The sequence below is a fragment of the Artemia sp. Qi Xiang Cuo genome, chromosome 21 (assembly GCF_049724085.1).
Source record: "Artemia sp. Qi Xiang Cuo chromosome 21, ASM4972408v1, whole genome shotgun sequence".
NCBI classification, from domain to species: domain Eukaryota; kingdom Metazoa; phylum Arthropoda; class Branchiopoda; order Anostraca; family Artemiidae; genus Artemia; species Artemia sp. Qi Xiang Cuo.
Genome location: NC_142814.1, coordinates 37,239,324 through 37,261,939, shown reverse-complemented (window position 1 = coordinate 37,261,939; position 22,616 = coordinate 37,239,324). Strand labels below are relative to the sequence as shown.

The 22,616-nt window shown below is 35.6% G+C and overlaps 1 protein-coding gene across 3 annotated transcripts in view; it reads left to right on the top strand.

Moving 5' to 3' along the window:
• Positions 1-22,616, top strand: part of LOC148939503 (protein Wnt-5b-like) — a 199,038-nt gene that overhangs the window by 154,984 nt on the left and 21,438 nt on the right. For all 3 annotated transcript variants that reach the window (XM_089107088.1, XM_089107090.1, XM_089107091.1), the window contains exon 6: positions 14,464-14,566. In XM_089107088.1, the coding sequence (XP_088963214.1) occupies positions 14,464-14,566 (103 nt within the window). The remainder of the gene's footprint in view (positions 1-14,463; positions 14,567-22,616) is intronic.

Sequence of the window (22,616 nt, the reverse complement as noted above, 5' to 3'; positions counted from 1 at the left end):
ATATTTTCCTATTGAACTATAAATGAAACTTAAAACGAACAGAAATAAAATAAAAAATAAATGCAAACAAACATACTATGGATATTAATGTAAATTAATAAATAAATCTTAAAATGAGTGAAACTTAAATTGAATATACAAATCAAGCTTGAAATGAACAAAAATACCCTCAAACAAGTAAACTTGAACATCCCCCTCCCGTGGCCATAGAAGATAGAAAAGTTCAAGTTCTATTCTGAATTTTACCAAAGAACATAATTCAATTCTAATTTCTCCAGAGAAAATAAAAAGCTGCCACTTCAGGTTACAGATATCTATTTACAGATCTGGATATCTCGTAATGTCTAAGGACTGCTAAAAATATTTATTTTTCTAGCAAAAAATATAGTTTATTCTAAACAAATGATACCCACAAATGGATGCGGGCTCGGGGGGTATGGGTCCACACATCTCTGTTTGGTATATACTTACTGGTTAAGTCAATCGAGAGATAGAGAGAGATAGAGAGAGATAGAGAGAGAGACAATGGACACGAACAAAAGATAAGGCACTGAAGAGGGGGGTGGGGGGGGATGATTTTTGAAATTAAAAAAATTTAATTTTAAATATAACAAAATTTTAATAGACATTGTAAATTTTTCTCGAGTGTTACAAGTGTGTTTAAATTTTAGTTCCATAAAGCTAAATCCATTTAACACTTTCTTGGATTTGAAATAGAAAGCTAGAAACGTAAAGTAGGATTGTAGAAAATGCACCAATGTAATTTTTATTTTCTATGACAAATTATGAATTCTGATTGAATCTTATGTTTATGCTTATACTTTAGTTCCATGAAGATAAAGCATGTTGACAATTCCTTAGGGACGATGTGTAAACCTAGACATAAAGTAGGATTTTCAAAAAATTACAAAATATAATTTTTATTTTTGACTTAATTTTTTAAGAAAAGTCCTAAATTTTCATCAAAAGCTACGACTGAGTTTATATTTTAGTTTCAAGAAGATAAGGCAGGTGACACTTCCCTGGATTTGACTTATAAAGCTCGAAACGTAAAGTGGGATTTTTGAAAATGCACAAATGTAATTTTTATTTTCTACGACAAATTAGGAATTCTGATTGAATCTTACGATTATGCTTATACTTTAGTTCCATGAAGATAAAGCAAGTTGACAATTCCTTAGAGACGACATGTAAACCTAGACATAAAGTAGGATCTTCAAAAAAATACAAAATATAATTTTTATTTTTGACTTAATTTCTTAAGAAAAGTCTTAAATTTTTATCGAAAGCTATGACTGAGTTTATATTTTAGTTTCAAGAGGCTAAAGTAGTTAAAACTTATCTGGAATCTCGAAATGTAAAGTGAGATTTTTGAAAATGTAGAAATGTAATTTTTATTTCCTAGGACAAATTCAGAAATCTGATCGAACCATACGATTATTTCTTTACTTTAGTTCTGTGAAGATAAAGCAAGTTGACATGTCATTTAGAGTCGACATTTAAACCTAGACATAAAGTAGGATTTTGAAAAAATCACAAATGTAATTTTAATTTTTGACAAAATTTTTTAAGAAAAGTCCTAAACTTTGGTTAAAGGCTATGACTGAGTTTATATTTTAGTTTCAAGAAGCAAAAGTAGTTAATACTTCCCTGTATTTGACTTATAAAGCTGGAAACGTAAAGTGGGATTAAGGAAAATGTAGAAATTTAATTTTTATTTTCTAGGACAAATTTGGAACTATGCTCGGATCTTACAATTATTCATATACTTTACCTCCATGAAGAAAAAGCAAGTTTACATTTTCTTAGAATCGACATGTAAACCTAGACATAAAGCAGGATTTTGAAGAGATCCCAAATGTAATTTTAATTTTTAAAACAATTTTTGAAGAAGAGTTACCTTCAGTTACATTTGCGTTTATATTTTAGTTCCAAGAAGCTATAGCCATTTAACACTTGCTTAAAGTGAACAAATAAACCTAGAAGTTAAGTAAGATGTTTGAAAATGTACAAATATGATATTTATTTTTTAAGAGACATTCTTAATTCTTTTCGAGTCATGCTATTGTGTTCAAAGATTTCGAGTTAATGAATTGTAAGTAAGGAGCAACCCGACTCAATGATAACTGAAACTCTAGAAAACGGGTTTTTGATACCAATAGATACATCAAAAGAATCAGATTTCAATTCTGATTTTAAATATATAGTATAGTCCTACCCATCAAAAGTTACGCGCCTGAGAAAATTTGGCTGATTTTCGGAAAATGGGGGAAATACCCCCTAAAAGTTATAAAACCTTAATGAAAATCACACCATCATATTCAGCGTATCACAGAACCCTACTATAGAGGTTTCAAGCTCCTATCTACAAAAATGTGGAATTTTGCTTTTTTTACCAGAAGAAAGATCACGGATGTGTGTTTATTTTTATTTATTTTATTTTTTTTGTTCCATGGGTTTTCGTATCGACACAGTGGTCCTATAATATCGTTGGAGGACTTATTGAAACGGAAATTAAAAGTTCTAGTTCCCTTTTTAAGTGACCAAAAAATGGATGGCAACTAGGCCCCCTCCCACGCTCATTTTTTTCCAAAAGTCACCTGTTCAAAATTTTGCGATATCCATTTTGTTCAACAGGGTTGAAATATGATAACTATGTCCTTTAGGATGACTTAATTCCCCGAAGTTCCCAGGGGGAGGGCTGAAATTTGTGAACGGAAATTTGTGAACTTTACCCAATGTTAACAAATCGTATTGGTTATTAGGAAGTATACAGCCGTTTTCCGGGGGGACTTCTTCTGGTAGTGAGGGGGTGGGTGGATTGGGGGTTATGTGGAAGGATCTTTCCATGAAGTAAGTTTTCATGGGGGAAGGGACATTGCTATGAAGGGGGAGTCGGATTTCCCAGCATTATTTTAAAAAGATCAGAAATTAAATATAAAAAACAATCAAGTTTTCCAACTGAAAATAAGGAGTAACATCAAAACTTAAAACGAACAGAAAATATTTCGTGTATGATTGGGTTCACCCCTAGTCCATACCTCGTAAAACTAATATGCAAATTTTGTTTTAATTATTCATGTACGGTGAGCCAAAATCAAAACCTGCATTAATTCAAAAACATTCAAAAATTAAATAAAAAAAACAAGTTTTTTTAACTGAAAGTAAGAAGCGACGTAAAGCATGAAACGTTAAGAAATTATTCCATATTTGAAAGGGGTTTTCCCCTTCTCAACACCTCGTACTTTTACTTAAGTTTGACTTTCTCACAACTCATATTTTTTTGTAACAATAAACAACATTAGCGTAAAGAGCGAGGCACTGAGGAGGGGACAGTCCCATTTGTTAATGCATTACTTTTTATAAACAGCAAGTCTAAAGGCATTTAATTATTTAGGTGTTTGAGAACCAAGTTCAAAACTAACGTTAGTGTTTAAAAAATTATGTCCAACACTTCGACATTGCTCGATAGAATTAAATGCTGGGAGTTTATATCTTAGTTTTTGTAAGTAGGCTATTCTTTGTGTACAGTTTAATCTAAATAAATGGCATACAAAAATCAATTTATAGACACTTAATTTTCAGGGCCGAGTATTTCTAGCAAAAAATATAGTTAATTCTAATTAATGGTATGCAAAATATGGCTTACAGATACCTAATTTACAGATCTGGATATTCCAAATCGTCACGTTTTTGCAAGAAAATTATAGAAATAAAATATATTTCTATGGTTCAATTATGTAAAATCCATAGGGGAAAATATAAATTAAAATTTAAACGTACATTAACCATCGAAGGACCGGTGACTTCATTTGGACTATTCATTACTTTATATATATATATATCTTTATTTCAATATGCACTGAGGTTGATGTCATCAAAACACTAAATAATATGCGGTAATAACGGTATATTTCCTTTCCATAATCAAATTAATAAATGTTGACCTATAGGTTCATGGAAAACAAGTTCATTTTATGTCTTCTTTTCATTTGCATAAGTCCCCCAATGACATAAGCCATTCTATGACTTGTTTTTCAGAAATAAAATTATTTCTATGTGAACAAAGTAACTTCTTATATTTGAAAGTTCTCGTCATAATGTGAATATTTTTCCAAAATCGTCTAATCAATTTTTAGATGGATTTTTTCTTCAACATAATTAAAAGCCACAATAACTATGTCTTTAGAGATAAAATGGACTCTTCAGCACCGGGGGGATAGCTTTTTAAGTTATGAAATTTATACATAAGCCGATAAAAGTTGGGGGTTGAAAAGATTTGTACTCCAACTCGAAACACAACAGTCGAGAGAGGGTTCATTCTAATTGAAAAAGATTCTAGTGACCTTTTTAAGTAACAAAAAATAATTTGAAGGGGAACTAGGTCCCCCTCCGGTATCACCGTTGTCCAAAATCGTCTACGGGGAGCCACGGTGCCGAAGGCCGACCATGGACGAAACCCAACTCCCTCGGGTTCACCGACTGCCAACCACCCGCATTTGGGATCCCCCCACCCCCGGAGTACGAGGCTGAAGGCCCACCGATGGTGGGCCCCCCCCCCACACTCGGGGTCACAGCCCACAGGCCACCACGGAACAGGATCCCCCTGGGGTCACAGGTCGAAGGCCGACTGCAACCGATCGGAGACCCAGAGGGTCCCACCACCCCCCGAACGCATAGACTTCCGGTCCCCCGCGGGTGGGACCCCCCCCCCCACACCCTCGGGGGCCCCGGCCCAAGCTCAACCCCGGAACGAGATCCTCCAGGGGTCACAGGCCGAAGGCCGGCTGCAAAACGATCGGAGCCCACACATCCCCAGGTTAGATTAGGTTAACTAACATTTCTAGGGTTAGCAACTGAGGTTAGGTTACATTAGGTTAAGTGAGGCCTGCCACACTTAACCTAATGTAACCTAACCTAAGTTGCTAACCCTAGAAATGTTAGTTAACCTAACCTAACCTGGGGATGTGTGGACACCGATCGTTTTCCAGCCGGCCTTCGGCCTGTGACCCCTGGAGGATCTCGTTCCGTGGTTGATCTTTGTCCTGTGACCCCGAGGGGGGGGGGGGGGTACCACCATCGGTGGACCTTCAGGCTATGACGGCGGTGGGGGGTGGGTCCCACTGGGGCTCCGATCGTTTGCAGTCGGCCTTCGACCTGTGACCCCTGGGGGATCCGGTTCCGTGGTTGGCCTTTGGTCTGTGACCCCGAGGGTGGGGGGGGGGGTCCCACCATCGGTGGGCCTTCAGCCTATGACTCCGGGGGTGGGGGGTCCAACCTGCGGTGGGCCTTCAGTCTGTGATCCCGGGGGATGTGGGTCCCGTCCGTGGTCGGCCTTCGGCTCCGTGGCTCCCATTAGACGATTTTGGAAAAAGGTGATGCGGGAGGGGGACCTAGTTGCCCTTCCAATTATTTTTTGTTACTTAAAAGGGTCACTAGAATCTTTTTCAATTAGAATGAACCCTCTCTCGACTGTTGTGTTTCGAGTTGGAGTACAAATCTTTTCAACCCCAACTTTTTTCGGCTTATGTATAAATTTCATAACTTAAAAACCTATCCCCCCGGTGCTGAAGAGTCCATTTTATCTCTAAAGACATAGTTATTGTGGCTTTTAATTATGTTGAAGAAAAAATCCATCTAAAAATTGATTAGACGATTTTGGAAAAATATTACCATTATAACTAGAACTTTCAAATATAAGAAGTTACTTTGTTCACATAGAAATAACTTTATTTCTGAAAAACAAGTCATAGAATGGCTTATGTCATTGGGGGACTTATGCAAATGAAAAGAAGACATAAAATGAACTTGTTTTCCATGAACCTATAGGTCAACATTTATTAATTTGATTAAGGAAAGGAAATATACCGTTATTACCGCATATTATTTAGTGTTTAGATGACATCAACCTCAGTGCATATTGAAATAAAGATATATATATATATATATATAAAGTAATGAATAGTCCGAATGAAGTCACCGGTCCTTCGATGGTTAATGTATGTTTAAATTTTAATTTATATTTTCCCCTATGGATTTTACATAATTGAACCATAGAAATATATTTTATTTCTATATTTTTCTTACAAAAACGTGACGATTTGGAATATCCAGATCTGTAAATTAGGTATCTGTAAGCCATATTTTGCATACCATTAATTAGAATTAACTATATTTTTTGCTAGAAATACTCGGCCCTGAAAATTAAGTGCCTATAAATTGATTTTTGTATGCCATTTATTTAGATTAAACTATAAACAAACAATAGCCTACTTACAAAAACTAAGATATAAACTCCCAGCATTTAATTCTATCGAGCAATGTCGAAGTGTTGGACATAATTTTTTTAAACACTAACGTTAGTTTTGAACTTGGTTTTCAAACACCTAAATAATTAAATGCCTTTAGACTTGCTGTTTATAAAAAGTAATGCATTAACAAATGGGACTGTCCCCTCCTCAGTGCCTCGCTCTTTACGCTAATGTTGTTTATTGTTACAAAAAAATAAGAGTTGTGAGAAAGTCAAACTTTAGTAAAAGAGCGAGGCGTTGAGAAGGGGAAAACCCCTTTCATATATGGAATAATTTCTTATCGTTTCATGCTTTACGTCGCTTCTTACTTTCAGTTAAAAAAACTTGTTTTTTTTATTTAATTTTTGAACGTTTTTGAATTAATGCAGGTTTTGATTTTGGCTCACCGTACATGAATAATTAAAACAAAATTTGCATATTAGTTTTACGAGGTATGGGCTAGGGGTGAACCCAATCATACACGAAATATTTTCTGTTCGTTTCAAGTTTTGATGTTACTCCTTATTTTCAGTTGGAAAACTTGATTGTTTTTTATATTTAATTTCTGATCTTTTTTAAAATGATGCTGGGAAATCCGACGCCCCTTTCATAGCTATGTCCCTGCCCCCAGGTCCACTTCCGTCATGGACAGATCCTGCCCCATAACCCCCGCGCCCCCCACCCCCGCACTACCAGAAGAGATCCCCCCTGAAAACGTCAGTATACTTCCTAGTAACCAATACGATTTGTTAACATTGGGTAAAGTTCACAAATTTCAGTTCACAAATTTCAGCCCTCCCCCCGGGGACTTCGGGGAATTAAGTCATCCTAAAGGACATAGTTATCATATTTTAACCCTGTTGAACAAAATGGATATCTCAAAATTTTGAACAGGTGAGTTTTGGAAAAAAATTAGCGTGTGAGGGGGCCTAGTTGCCATCAATTTTTTTGTCACTTAAAAAGGGAACTAGAACTTTTAATTTCCGTTTCAATAAGTCCTCCAACGATATTATTGGACCACTGGGTCGATACGAAAACCCATGGAAAAAAAAAAAAAAAAATAAATAAAAATAAACATTCATCCGTGATCTTTCTTCTGGTAAAAAAAGGAAAAGTCTACATTTTTCTAGATAGGAGCTTGAAAACTCTATAGTAGGGTTCTATGATACGACGAATATGATGGTGTGATTTTCATTACGGTGTCATCACTTTTAGGGGGTATTTCTCCCATTTTCCGAAAATCAGCCAAATTTTCTCAGGCGCGTAACTTTTGATGGGTAGGACTAAACTATATATTTAAAATCAGCATTGAAATCTGATTCTTTTGATGTATCTATTGGTATCAAAAACCTGTTTTCTAGAGTTTCGGTTATCATTGAGCCGGGTCGCTCCTTACTTACAATTCGTTAACACGAACTCTTTGAACACAATCGCATGACTCGAATAGAATTCAGAATGTCTCTTCAAAAATAAAGATCATATTTGTACATTTTCAAACATCTTACTTAACTTCTAGGTTTACCTGTTCACTTTAAGCAAGTGTTAAATGGCTATAGCTTCTTGGAACTAAAATATAAACGCAAATGTAACTTGAGGACTTTTATTAAAAAATTGTGTCAAAAATTAAAATTACATTTTTGATCACTTGAAGATCCTACTCTATTTATATGCTTAAATATAGACCCTAAGAAAAATGTAAACTTAAATTTTCTTAATGTACTAATAGTTTAAGAATACAATTCCGGTACTATCCGAATGAAGAATTATAATCTTACAATAAAACTATCATGATTGAATTATCAAAAATATTACTTTATGTTTCTAGAATTATACGTCCACCCTTTGGATATGTTACATGCATTATATAACTGTAACTAACATAAAATATCAGCCATAGTTCTAGGTGAAAATTTAGGACTTTTCTTAAAAAATTAAGTCAAAAATAAAAATTATATTTTGTAATTTTTTGAAAATCCTACTTTATGTCTAGGTTTACATGTCGTCTCTAAGGAATTGTCAACTTGCTTTATCTTCATGGAACTAAAGTATAAGCATAATCATAAGATTCAATCAGAATTCCTAATTTGTCGTAGAAAATAAAAATTACATTTGTGCATTTTCAACAATCCCACTTTACGTTTCTAGCTTTCTATTTCAAATCCAAGGAAGTGTTAAATGGATTTAGCTTCATGGAACTAAAATTTAAACACACTTGTAACACTCGAGCAAAATTTACAATTTCTCGTAAAATTATGTTAGAATTAAAATTACATTTATGTAATTTCAAAAATCACCCCCCCCACCCCCCTCTTCATCGCTCTATCTTAATTGTGGTTCCCTTGTCTCTCTCTCTCTCTCTCTCTCTAATTACACCGTAAGTCTAGGTCGATCAGAGATGTGGGACCCATACCCCCCGAGCCCGCATCCATTTGTGGGTATCATTTGTTTAGAATAAACTATATTTTTTGCTAGAAAAATGAATATTTTTAGCAGTCCTTAGACATTACGAGATATCCAGATCTGTAAATAGGTATCTGTAACCTGAAGTGGAAGCTTTTTATTTTCTCTGGAGAAATTAGAATAGAACTATTTTCTTTGGTAGAATTCAGAATAGAACTTGAACTTTTCTATCTTCTATGGCCACGGGAGGGGGATGTTCAAGTTTACTTGTTTGAGGGGATTTTTGTTCATTTAAAGCTTGATTTGTATATTCAATTTAAGTTTCACTCGTTTTAAGATTTATTTATTAATTTACATTAATATCAATAGTATGTTTGTTTGCATTTATTTTTTATTTTATTTCTGTTCGTTTTAAGTTTCATTTATAGTTCAATAGGAAAATATTTTTTTCATTTTAAGCTTGATATTCATATTCAATCTAAGCATTACTGGCTTTGAGATCTATTTATTCATTTATATTATTATTTGTTGTTTGTTTTTTGCTATGATTGCTTATGTAATTTCTGTTCGTTTTGGTTTCATTTATTCTTTAATAGTAATTTCTGGTCGTTTAGAGTTTAAATTTTAAAAGGTATTTTTATCTGCTGAGTTTAAGTTTAAAATGACCTTTACTTTTCTTTGAAAACATATTTTTTGGAAAGTTTTTTAATTAATTTTTGTTCGTTTTTAATTGCAAAAAATTTCATGTTTTTAAAAATTTCTTATTTCAAAATCAAACCGAAAATTTCCAAGAACCATTCTCCCACAACATTGTTTAAATTTTTATTTATATTTGCACCATAGCGTTCTCAATCTTTTTTAGGATGAGTGGCATGTGTGGGGGCTTACATTGCAAGAAGAGGAAGAGCTTCTAGCTGCTTGTAATGAGAATGATGATATCGTCATTACACCGGAGGAGGGGGAAGAGCTCCTCCTATGTACATGTAGAACAGAGGATCTATTGCGACTTGGGTCTTCAGATCGACTACCGAACCCTATACTTAGAGTGCGAACCGATTTATATGCGGAGGTGTCTCAATCTGAGGAGACACCCTCGCTCATAGATATCATACCTATGGAGGAGGATGTTCAAATAATTGAACCTCCTGAGATAGAATATATAAAAACAGTGGTAAATATCACAGTATAATAAATAACTGAATATTGTTTTTTTTGTTAATTTGTTTATTAATATAATGAATATATTTACAATAACGTCTTTAAATATTCACTTTAGATTTCTTCTTCTTCGGTGTATAGGCATCTGACGTGAACCACTAGTGCTGGTAAATCATTTGGATTCACTCTAGACTGACTCTGATTCGTTAGCCTAACCTGACCAGAAAAGAAAGGGAACATTTTCGATTTCGAAACAATTTTATTGAATAATTACAACAACAACATCAATAATACTATGCATATACAATTAGCAATAGAGTTTATTGTCTTCGATATGTTTCACTAATGCACTTAAAGCACATTGAAGTCTATTCACATGTGCTATATCAACTTTAGCGGCGAAATATAATTGATCCTCCATTTTAAATTTGCTCAAGGATATCACATATCTTGCATATACTACATCCCATTCCAGACAAACACGTGATCCTTTCGTAATTTCCACTGCAATGCTTGGTGCTCTTGTATTATTATCATCAACTCCACTGTCAACTTCTAATAGGGTAAACATTCCACTCATAGCCATCAACATTAATATATATCCAAATGAGTAAAGTCAAACTGTTCTTCTTCTTCTCACTCCTTTGAATTCTATTCACAGACTAATAGAACTATAGAAAAAATCCCTTCCTTATATTCCCTCCGCCGCTAATATGTAAACAAGCCCTCTGATTGGCTGATAAAGTATTTTTAATCGATTCGCTGATTGGCTGAGAAGGAAACATGTGATCTAAGTGTTTCCCGTTATGGGATCAATAAAATTCTCAATCGATTACGCAATCAAGTTCTCGGAAATTCACTTCCCCCTTGAGTCCTAGATCAATAACATTGTTCCTGTTAGAATTCAATGCGCATGTGCAACCTTCGTCCCGGAGTTATTACACATAGAAACAACAAATAAATCGATCTTGGAAAAAGAGGTCATTGAGCGATTACGCAATCTTTCTCCCTAGGGACTCTATGACCATATTAGGTGTACTGTCACGAGATACGTTCTTTTAAGGGCGAATTGTTATGTAACGGGGGGAAAACCATACGTAACCAGCTCTCTGATTGGCTGAGAAGGAAGATGTATCCGACTCGCTGATTGGCTAAGAAGGATGCATGTACTTCCGGTTTCCTATTCCAGGACATCTTGACATTCATCCCTAGCATGCACTTGTCCAAAACAACAATAATAAATAAATCCCTCAGGCCTAAAGAATAAAGAAACCATAATGTTTCTTAATTCCCCCTTCGTGAATCAATAATTTCCCCGCCGATTATGTAAATCAATTTCTCAGGTTAGGCTAGCCAAACAACAATGAAGCCATATTTGTTTCTTAATTCCCCCCCCCGTGAATCAATAATTTCCCCTAGCGATTATGTAAATCAAGTTCTCAGGTTAGGCTAGCCAAACAACAATGAAGCCATGTTTGTTTCTTAATTCCCCCCTTCGTGAACCAATAATTCCCCCATCGATTATGTAAATCACCCCAATGTCATTACACCTGGCCAAACAACAGCAAATAAATCGACCTTGACCCCCATTAGACTCGATCGATAATCCTTGAATAAATTATGTCCCGTCAGCATTAAACTAAATTGTAGATGGCAGCAGGGGTGAGCAATGGGGTCAATAGGGGCCATTCTACTGGCTTTCTTGAAATTTTGATCTGACGTAACTTACGAATTAGCTTACGTAACGACCTTATATTTTCGTATATTTTTATTACGTATGTGAGGGGTTCTCCCCCTAGTCAATACTTTGCTCATTACGCTAAAGTTCGAATTTTTTTCCAATTCTTTAAGAATGACCCCTGAATCACAGAGGCCGTTTAATTAGAATATATAGCTTTTTTGAAAGTACTAAAATAACTTTAGCGTAAAGAGCGAGGTATTGACTAGGGGGAGAGCCCTTCATATACTTAATAATTTCTGTTCGTTTTAAGTTTTAATGTTGCTCCTTACTTTCAGTTGAAAAAACTTGTTTTTTTTAGTTTAATTTCTGATCATTTTTTTTAAATAATGCTGGGAAATTCGGCGCCGCCTCAAAGAGAAGTCCCTTCCCCCATGAAAATATCCTCCACGTAAAGATCCTCCCAAGTAGCCTCCTCCTACAACCCCCCCCCCCTCCCCCCACCAGAAAAAAATCCCTCCTGAAAACGTCTGTATACTTCTAAATAAAAAATACTATAGGCTATGTAAACAATGGGCAAAGTTCATAACTTACAGCCCCTCCCCTGGGGACTGTGGTGGGTTAAGTCAACCTAAAAAACATATTTTTAAATTTTCGACTGTGTGGAACAAAATGACTATCTCAAAATTTTGATCAGGTGACTTTGGGGCATGGGAGGGGGCCTAGTTGCCCTCCAATTTTTTGGTCACTTAAAAAGGGCACTAGAAATTTGGATTTTCTTTCGAATGATCTCTCTTGAGATATTTTATGACCACTGGATCGATACGACCACCCCTGGAAAAAAAACAAAAAAAAACAACAAATAAACACGCATCCGTGATCTTACTTCTGGCAAAAAATGCAAAACTTCACATTTTTGCAAATAGGAGCTTGAAACCTTTACAGTAGGGTTTTCTGATACGATGAATGTGATGGTTTGATTTTAATTAAGATCATATCACTTTTGGGGGGTGTTTCCCCCTTTTTTCGAAAATAAGGCAAATTTTTTTTTAGGCTCGTTACTTTTGATGGTTACAGTTTCGTCAACTAAACTTGATGAAACTTATATATTTAAACTCAGCATAAAAATCTGATTCTTTTGTTGTATCTACTGGTAAAATTCCGATTTTAAAAGTTTTGGTTACTTTTGATCCGGGTCGCTCCTTACTTACAGTTCGTTACCACGAACTGTTTGATTATTTGGCTGGCGTCTGTGATGATATGCAGAATAGGCATAATAAGCCATCTGCATAAGGGGTGTCTGGAAATCTGTGAAACTCAACAAATCAAGGAGCATCCAAAAAAGCTACTATGTACCACACTTTTACAAATTTGTACTAATTACTTGAGTTTTTTGGATCTCTGGCCCAGTCTTCTAGAGAATACCAAATGCAGACACGCCCTAAGCCCAACATAGAATTTATAAGTGGAGAAGGTGTAGCTAGATTTGGTCAGTTTTTGTAGATCTGACAATGAAAAATATAATTTGGTTTATCAAGCTTGAAAAATGTTAAACCAATTGAATAAAAATTGTACCAATTGGGGCAAAACTACCGAATTAGGTAGTTGGATAAGTTTTAGTCCTTGTTTTGTAACCAAATTTAAAGCCTTGCCAAAATAACCAAATGGGAATCGCCTCCCACTAATGAGCAAAATAATTAATAAAAATTCAAAGTTGAAAAAAATTAATTTGATTGATTAAGAACTGAGCAAATTGGGTCCTTTTGTTGTAACCAAATCTGAAATCCTATCAAAATAACCAAATAAGGATTACCTCCCAATATTGGAATTTTTTTCCATGGCCGATCTGCCTTTTCTGTGACGAAATCAATAAGAGTTCCAAATAGGGATAGGTCCTTTTATTAGACAGTGAAACAAAAATATAAACAAAGACTGAATATTTCGATGACACAGTCGGTCATCATCATCAGTAGAGTAACTCTACTGATGAAGATGACCGACTGTGTCATCGAAATATTTAGAGTCTTTGTTTATATTTTTGTTTCACTGTCTAACAAAAGGACCTATCCCTATTTAGAACTCTTATTGATTTTTTTACCTCCCAATAGTAAGCAAAATAATTAATTATAATTTCAATCTTCAAAGTGGATGTTTTGAAGTAAACAGTATCAAAGATATTAAAGTTATTTAATAAAAATTTATGGCTAATTTTTCTGATTTAGGAAATGTAAATTTTTCCAAAAAATTAATACAATTTGGAAAAGAAGAATCTACATTTAATAAAAGTAATTATTGAAACATATTTGAATATAATAATAAAATATGACGTAAATTTGCCCATTACATTTAGGTCATTTGTTTTTTATATTGGGCCAGAAACTGTTACCACTCGTTTAATTGAGTTTTATAAATTGTTTTTGGGCTTAGAGATAAAACGTGATAAAATACTGCTTATTCCTTTACACTTTTTTGATCCCATGACAGCTTCCATCTAGACGGAGCTTTGGGGGAGTAAAGTCGGCAAGATCTCCCCTTTAAGGTTCCAAATTGCAATGCTTGTTATGTACAAAAAGGAGGAGGATTCGCCTAAACTTTCTAAAGATAGTTTTTCTATTTTTGTCTTCTTCCCTTCCCTAGAGACGTACTGAAATTAAATGTTTGAACTTCGTCCCTTTCAATAAACACACATTCAAATACGAATAGTCATCAAAACCAACTCATCTGGCGCAGGTACGAATCAATAGCCCTCTGCAGGGGGGAAGAAGTCTTTAAAAACACTTTAATCAGCATTGGGCAAGAGGACATAATATGTATAATTGTACATAATTTCAGAGAGTAGAACCAAATCCAGCTCGATTACAGATCATTCATTGATAGCTGCATGTTTGTAAGACGATGAAACAAAATGATGGTAGTAATTTCCTTTTTTCTTTTCAGGCAACTATAAAGAAGACACGTGTTACCTGTAAGTGTCATGGTGTGTCAGGATCTTGTAGTCTTGTAACGTGCTGGCAACAGTTGTCTTCATTTCGTGAAATAGGTAAGTCCATGCGTATTACGTATGCAAAGGCAATTATAAAGAAGAAACGTGTTACTTGTAAGTGTCGTGGTGTGTCAGGATCTTGTAGTCTTGTAACGTGCTGGCAACAGTTGTCTTCATTTCGTGAAATAGGTAAGTCCATGCGTATTGCGTATGCAAAGGCAACTATAAAGAAGACACGTGTTACTTGTAAGTGTCATGGTGTGTCAGGATCTTGTAGTCTTGTAACGTGCTGGCAACAGTTGTCTTCATTTCGTGAAATAGGTAAGTCCATGCGTATTGCGTATGCAAAGGCAATTATAAAGAAGACACGTGTTACTTGTAAGTGTCATGGTGTGTCAGGATCTTGTAGTCTTGTAACGTGCTGGCAACAGTTGTCTTCATTTCGTGAAATAGGTAAGTCCATGCGTATTGCGAATGCAAAGGCAATTATAAAGAAGACACGTGTTACTTGTCAGTGTCATGGTGTGTCAGGATCTTGTAGTCTTGTAACGCGCTGGCAACAGTTGTCTTCATTTCGTGAAATAGGTAAGTCCATGCGTATTGCGAATGCAAAGGCAGCTATAAAGAAGACACGTGTTACTTGTGAGTGTCATGGTGTGTCAGGATCTTGTAGTCTTGTAACGTGCTGGCAACAGTTGTCTTCATTTAGTGAAATAGGTAAGTCAATGCGTATTGCGTATGCAAAGACAATTATACAGAAGACACGTGTTAATTGTAAGTGTCGTGGTGTGTCAGGATCTTGTAGTCTTGTAACGTGCTGGCAACAGTTGTCTTCATTTCGTGAAATAGGTAAGTCCATGCGTATTGCGTATGCAAAGGCAACTATAAAGAAGACACATGTTACTTGTAAGTGTCGTGGTGTGTCAGGATCTTGTAGTCTTGTAACGAGCTGGCAACAGTTGTCTTCATTTAGTGAAATAGGTAAGTCCATGCGCATTGCGTATGCAAAGGCAATTCTAAAGAAGAAACGTGTTACTTGTAAGTGTCGTGGTGTGTCAGGATCTTGTAGTCTTGTAACGTGCTGGCAACATTTGTCTTAATTTTGTGAAATAGGTAAGTCCATGCGTATTGCGTATGCAAAGGCAACTATAAAGAAGACACGTGTTACTTGTAAGGGTCGTTGTGTGTCAGGATATTGTAGTCTTGTAACGCGCTGGCAACAGTTGTCTTCATTTCGTGAAATAGGTAAGTCCATGCGTATTGCGTATGCAAAGGCAGCTATAAAGAAGACACGTGTTACTTGTGAGTGTCATGGTGTGTCAGGATCTTGTAGTCTTGTAACGTGCTGGCAACAGTTGTCTTCATTTCGTGAAATAGGTAAGTCAATGCGTATTGCGTATGCAAAGACAAATATAAAGAAGACACGTGTTACTTGTAAGGGTCGTGGTGTGTCAGGATATTGTAGTCTTGTAACGCGCTGGCAACATTTGTCTTAATTTCGTGAAATAGGTAAGTCCATGCGTATTGTGTATGCAAAGTCAATTATAAAGAAGACACGTGTTACTTGTGAGTGTCGTGATGTGTCAGGATCTTGTAGTCTTGTAACGTGCTGGCAACAGTTGTCTTCATTTCGTGAAATAGGTAAGTCCATGCGCATTGCGCATGCAAAGGCAACTATAAAGAAGACACGTGTTACTTGTAAGTGTCGTGGTGTGTCAGGATCTTGTAGTCTTGTAACGTGCTGGCAACAGTTGTCTTCATTTCGTGAAATAGGTAAGTCCATGCGCATTGCGTATGCAAAGACAATTCTAAAGAAGACACGTGTTACTTGTAAGTGTCGTGGTGTGTCAGGATCTTGTAGTCTTGTAACGTGCTGGCAACAGTTGTCTTCATTTTGTGAAATAGGAAAGTCCATCCATATGCAAATAAGAGTGAAGTACCAAGGGACTGAGCTTAGCTCGATGAAAAGAAAGACTTTCTCAAAACAAGTTTGATTTTATTTTAATTCATTCACTTTAGAAAGTAAAAACCATTAGGATATTGGATATCTGGCTTTTGCGAAGTCATTCATATGAAAAATGTTTTTCGAACATTATTAAGGTCCTATACGAATTTTCCTAGCTTGACCTATCAACAAAAACAGGCAAAAAAAATCACCATGATAAGTAAGGTTAGTGCAAAGAACTAAGGGTCAAGAAAAAGCCAAGGGCATTAATTTGAAACTTCCTGGTAATTTTAAGTGGAAGTTGAACCATGACAAGGGGGATAAAGGGAAGTTCAATTATGACTTAAGGAATTACAATCTATAGTCAAGCCAAAACTAAAACCAACGGAAATTACTACAAACAAGAGTAGGACTACCCCCCCCCCCTATGTATATGGTTTTTGTACACCAGAATACGAGCAATTATTTTATTGGGAACAAAATATTAAACAACAATTAATCATCGAGCGAAGCTCAGTTATTGCTGTATTTCTTCTGCTGCAGTTCGTAGAATTTAATCTGAAGCTATTAAGAAGTCAAGACACTCCTCACAGCTACCAAACGTAAATGTCTTTCTCTAAAAGCTTGGAATCAACTGATTTTTCCACAAATAGTTTGGGTTTTGAAACTCCTCAAAAGTTTCAAAAATTTTTCAACTCCTCCTACTGTCTAGATCCTTTTTTTTCACACCAGAAAATGGCTATATGCCAATTTTCAGAAAATAATTGCAATGCCGTTTTCCCAAAAAAAAACTTTCAAATATATAAAATATTATTACTCATTTATTAAGATAGATATTAGGAATACAAGAGAAGAAAATGCGAATAATTTAGAGATTCGGCCCAAAGTATTTCTTATTAACAATTATTGCCAGTGCTTTCATTTCATTTATGATGAAACAATGATTTTTGTTAAATCTCCACGATTGGACATGATATCTTACCATCTATCGAAAGGTATTTATTTATTTATTTATTAATCAGAAATGGAATAAGCATTAGGCTGGTCTCATATAGCACAAATTACATACCATGAGCAACACTTATAAAAAACGAAAACAAAAACTATAAACTTCCTAATAAAACAAAAAAACAAAAACGAAGATACCCTACAACAAATATACACTTCACGGTCCTAGTTACTGCCTTTCATAAAAAGAGGTCTCAAGTAATGCTGTTTTTAAAGCCGTAACATCATTCACCAGAACTTCTCGGTCGGGCAACGTGTTCCATGATTTTACTGAACGATTTACAAAGGAACTCTGTCCAACTTTTCTTGATACCCTTGGCTGGTGCAGTTTTAAAGAGTTCTGCCGCGTAGATGGATAATGACCAAACTCAAAGAAATCTTCCCAAGATACATGGTCAATACCCTTTATGATGCGGAAAGTGTTGACAAAGTCCATTCTGTCCCTTCTGAATTGCAGAGATGGTAAGCTCAGGCTACTCAATCTCTGCTCATAAGGTAGGTATTTCAGATAGGGGACAAATTTGGACACTCGTCTTTGCACCTTTTCAATCAAGTGAATCAGATTTTCTAGTCGGATACCACACAGATGAGCAGTATTCAACAACAAGGCGCGCCATTGTCTTATACAGTGTGGTAAAACTTCTCGGGTTAAACCTTCTGAAAGCTCTTTTGACGCAAAGCAAACCATAGTTTGCTTTACGCGAAACAGCTGATGCATGCTTGTCAAACATCAGCTAATCATCAAAAATAATACCGAGATCCCTAATAGAGTTAACTTGGCGCACCCGAACGTCACCAATGAAGTACCGGTATGCCACATCTTTCGCGAAGTAATGCATCACATGACATTTCTTCTGGTTAACAAACATAGAATTTAAATTACACCATTCGAACAATGCTTCTAAATCTCCCTGTAGAAGTGTCACATTAGCCGGGGAGGTGACACCTCTGTTTAGCCTTCCATCGTCCGCAAACAGTTTAATGGTGCTGTGTCGGATTACCTGCGGTAAATCATTTATAAATAAACAGAATAAAACTGGTCCCAGGCAGCTACCCTGAGGGACCCCACTTAGAACTCCACACCCTTCAGATAGTGCCTCACCAACTTTCACTTTCTGTGTCCGACTAGTTAGATAATCCTTAATCCAAGTCATGCTTCTACATCCAATCCCATGCTTTCGAAATTTTTCCACCATCAAGGATATCGAAACCTTGTCGAATGCCTTGCAAAAATCAATATAAATACAATCAAACTTTAGGCCCGAATCAGCAATCTCTTGAAAATCATTGATTACTTCCGTAATTGCGTGTTACACGATCGATTTTTTCGAAAACTATGCTGTGCTATGCTCCACAATTTATTTTTTTCAAAATAATTTTGGATCCAAAACACAATTACTTAATCCATAATTCTCGAAAAAATCAACATCTTCGAGATAGGGCGATAATTCGTAAAATCCGACCTTGGTTCATCCCTTTGAAGTGGTTTTGTGACTGCCTTTTTCCTTGCAGCAGGACACTTACGTGGAGTGGAGCCGCTAAAGAAGAAGCCAGTTCTCGCATAATAACATTTGAGACACCATCTATATCAGGGGCTTTATCAACAGAAAGCTCGCGGATAATTTTTTGGACGAGCTCAGGTGCTACATCAGAGTCATCATATTGTGACTCATTCTGTAACATGGAAGCTTCTGGTGCCAGTGATAAATTAGATATCTTATGGGTAGCAGGATTAACAAAAACAGATGAAAAGGTTTCTTTAAAAATAGCTGCTTTTCTTTTATCATCATCAACAGTTTCACCAGTGACTGGGTCATTGAAGACCGTGGACGATGGCGACTGCTCTTTTTTGCCCCTATTCACATACTTCCCATACCTTTTTAGACAACTTAGCACGCAACTAATTATCGATGATTCTAATGACTCAGTGTGTGACCGCAGGATCATTTTCGCCCCATTTCTCACTCTCCTGTAAGCATACCTAGATTAATCATCCCTAGCTGATAAACAAGCTCTCCAGTGTCTATTTTTCGCAGGTATTGCTTCAAGGACAAATTTTGGCGGATTATTACGTTTTTTCATACCCTCTCTAATAGTATACCTTAGAATAAACTTCTCACATCCTTCTACTACTACTTCATGTATAAACTCAAAAGCTATATCTACATCTACAGAACTACGCTGAAGATCACTAACAAAATCAACATAACGTACAAAATCTCTAAAGTTGTCATAACTACCTCTAGAATAATCATATAACAATTTTGACTTAGGATTTAACGGAATGCTCACATTAACACAGAAAGACAATTCCATGTGGTCACTTTTACCTAGAGGAGTCAGAAATTCTAAATTCTCTGAGGTCAGCTGGGTGCTTAGTTACAATAAGGTCTAAGGTAGATGGATTCATTCCAGTTCGAAACCCAGTTGGCTAAGTAAAATACTGATGAAGAAGGCTATCTCTAAGTGTCTGTACTAGTTTATGCCCGAAACTCAAATCAGATAACGTTGTACTGTGTGATAACCAATCTATACCAGGAGCGTTAAAGTCACCAACGATCACAATTTTAGACGAAACTGACCATTATTCAATCAATAATAATTGAACAAATGCTTCAATTATTAATAATTCCGATCGTGATTAATTAAAATTCTAGAAACTTTACATTCTTTCATTTTAGATTTGGTAAAACCGAGTTATCAAAGTGCTGATCATGCACCATATTCAATTTTTTCACAATGCGATATTATTAACTGAATATGAATAATTTGAATACATATTCAATAATGTGCATTGAATATGCACCAAATGAAAAAAAAATGCTTTCAACGACGTTAAATAAAAGTAAAACAGTTTGTTACGTGACAGTGAAGATTCACATTCCATCTTAGAGCTAACAGCCATTCTCACGGGTAGAAGGGGTACCGCCACCCCATAGCCCCCCACTCTTTACGGTAGAGTTTTACTAGTGCTGCACAGGAAGATATTCTTAGTGCTGAAAAACGTATCCATTTGACAATAAATTTTTTATTATTGGCTTGCTTTTAAATCCCAAACATTTAACAGAATATTTTATTGATTACCGTATGAAGAAAACTATCTTTTCAAATCAAAGTCAAAAGTGACAATTAAACTGAAAGAAACAGAAATGATCCTGTATTTGAGGGTAGCCACCGTTCCTTAGCCCGCCCGAGCCCAGCAGCTTTATGCTAAAGCTTTACAACTGCTTGACTAAAACTCTTTTAAGTTTTATAACTTAAACTTCTTTAAGTTTTAAAACTAACAATTAAAGTTAGCACAACAATTAAAGCCGTTCATTAATTGCATGAACTATATTTTACTTTTTATTAAATTTTAGGCTTCAATATATTTAAGAGGATTCGACACCTAAAAGATCATTTTGTGAACATCAACGTTGACTGACCGTCTTAAAGAAAAAGCGTCCAATGGCGAATCTTCCTAGGGGACTAGCTATTATTGAAAGCAATTGGTTTGACTATGAAATGTGAGTGAAAAGATATTAAAATTTTATTTTCCTTGTTTCGGCAAGGCTTTCAATTAAAACAGCTAGCGAGAAAGAAGAAGCTGCAAATTGATCAAATGATGTTTATTTTGTGCTGATTTTAAGTGTTTCCTAGCAGGTATGCTAGAACAGTTTTAGAGACTGCTCTTTCCTAAACTTTAAACCTAAGTTCTGCTCCATTTAATAAAAAAAAATCACAATTTGTAATGATGAAAGTTTCACTAAAATTGAATATCCCTTTCTCTGGCGCAAAATGGGAGAAGTTAATCGGTTTTCCAAAGATATTTGGGAAAGTCGGTGTCGGCTTTGAGTTTGTAGCGATTAGCTACTAACTAGGGAAGTAGCAATTAGCTGTGTCATACACACCAATAATATAAATTAGGATGGAAAGGAAATGTCGTCAAAGAAGTTATCCGGGTTGCAGCGGTAGGTAGCAACCTAGTAAGAGACGATCACTTCCAAAGTTAATCACTTCCAATAAAAACCCATATCTCCTAAAAAAAAAAATCAGATCAAAACAAAAAGTACACCATTAGAACCGTCTTGTCCGATTGCCGTAAAGAGGAAGAGTGCCAGTTAGGTTCTTTGAACAGCTTTTATCGGTCTTATTTAATAAATCAGTTTAACACTTGTCCTGTATCCACCCGATAAGATACAATTTATTTAACAGAGTTTTTTTTTCGCCAGTCAATATACACACATATATGTGTACTTTAAAGCCAATAAAACTATATACAAAAAAACAAAAGAAACAACAATTAAACACAATTAAAGAAAAACAAAAGAAACACAATTAAAGAAAAAAAATAACACTCTTGGACGGACATCCATCATATGGCTAATATGGGAGTAATGTTCATTTGTGATGCAAATGGATGTTATATTTAGATTGAGGATGCAATTCTAGGTATATATTTGCACATTAGGGGGGTGGGGTATATATTCTGTGAATATATAGGTCCTAAGAAATTCATGAATTTCTTAGAGAAACATGGAAAGAAGTGAAGATAAAGGCCCCCCCCCTGCAAAATGTATTTGCTAGGATTATTTGCATATTATGGAGTAAGAATTGTTTTCTTAATATGTTTCCTTGTGTCCAGCTGGATTCCTAGACTTAAAATACTGGTTGGTCGGTTGGCTAATTTAAAAATTTGTATATATACACTGTCAAATTAGCCATTTGGTGGTATCCCCTCTTGAACCAGTCTGCAAAACTTCAGATTGCCCCTAAAAATAGCATTAGAGAAATATAACTTTTCTATGTCTAGGATACAAGTGAATACGGTTCACTTTTCTCAAGGGGAGCTTGTTTTCAAAATTTTATACTTTGGGTGGCACTCGTAAAAGTGGTGGAAGTGTGCCACCCTGCGCAAAGTGTGTTCTGCTTGGTGCCACGAAATATGGTTTGTCAAAAGTATGAAACGCGTAGGGAAACGAGTAAAACTATAAAGTGTGCACCATCCGACGAAAAGTGAACAGCCCCTCTACCTTTGTCCTTTCAAACACTGATTTAAAAAGGAATACAACTTTTAGAAAGGGATTGATTGAAAATGCAGTTTTTGTTTCGAAAGAAGGCATAATATTTGCGATATATCATCCAAAAGAAATGAAAATAATAAAGTTTGAATCT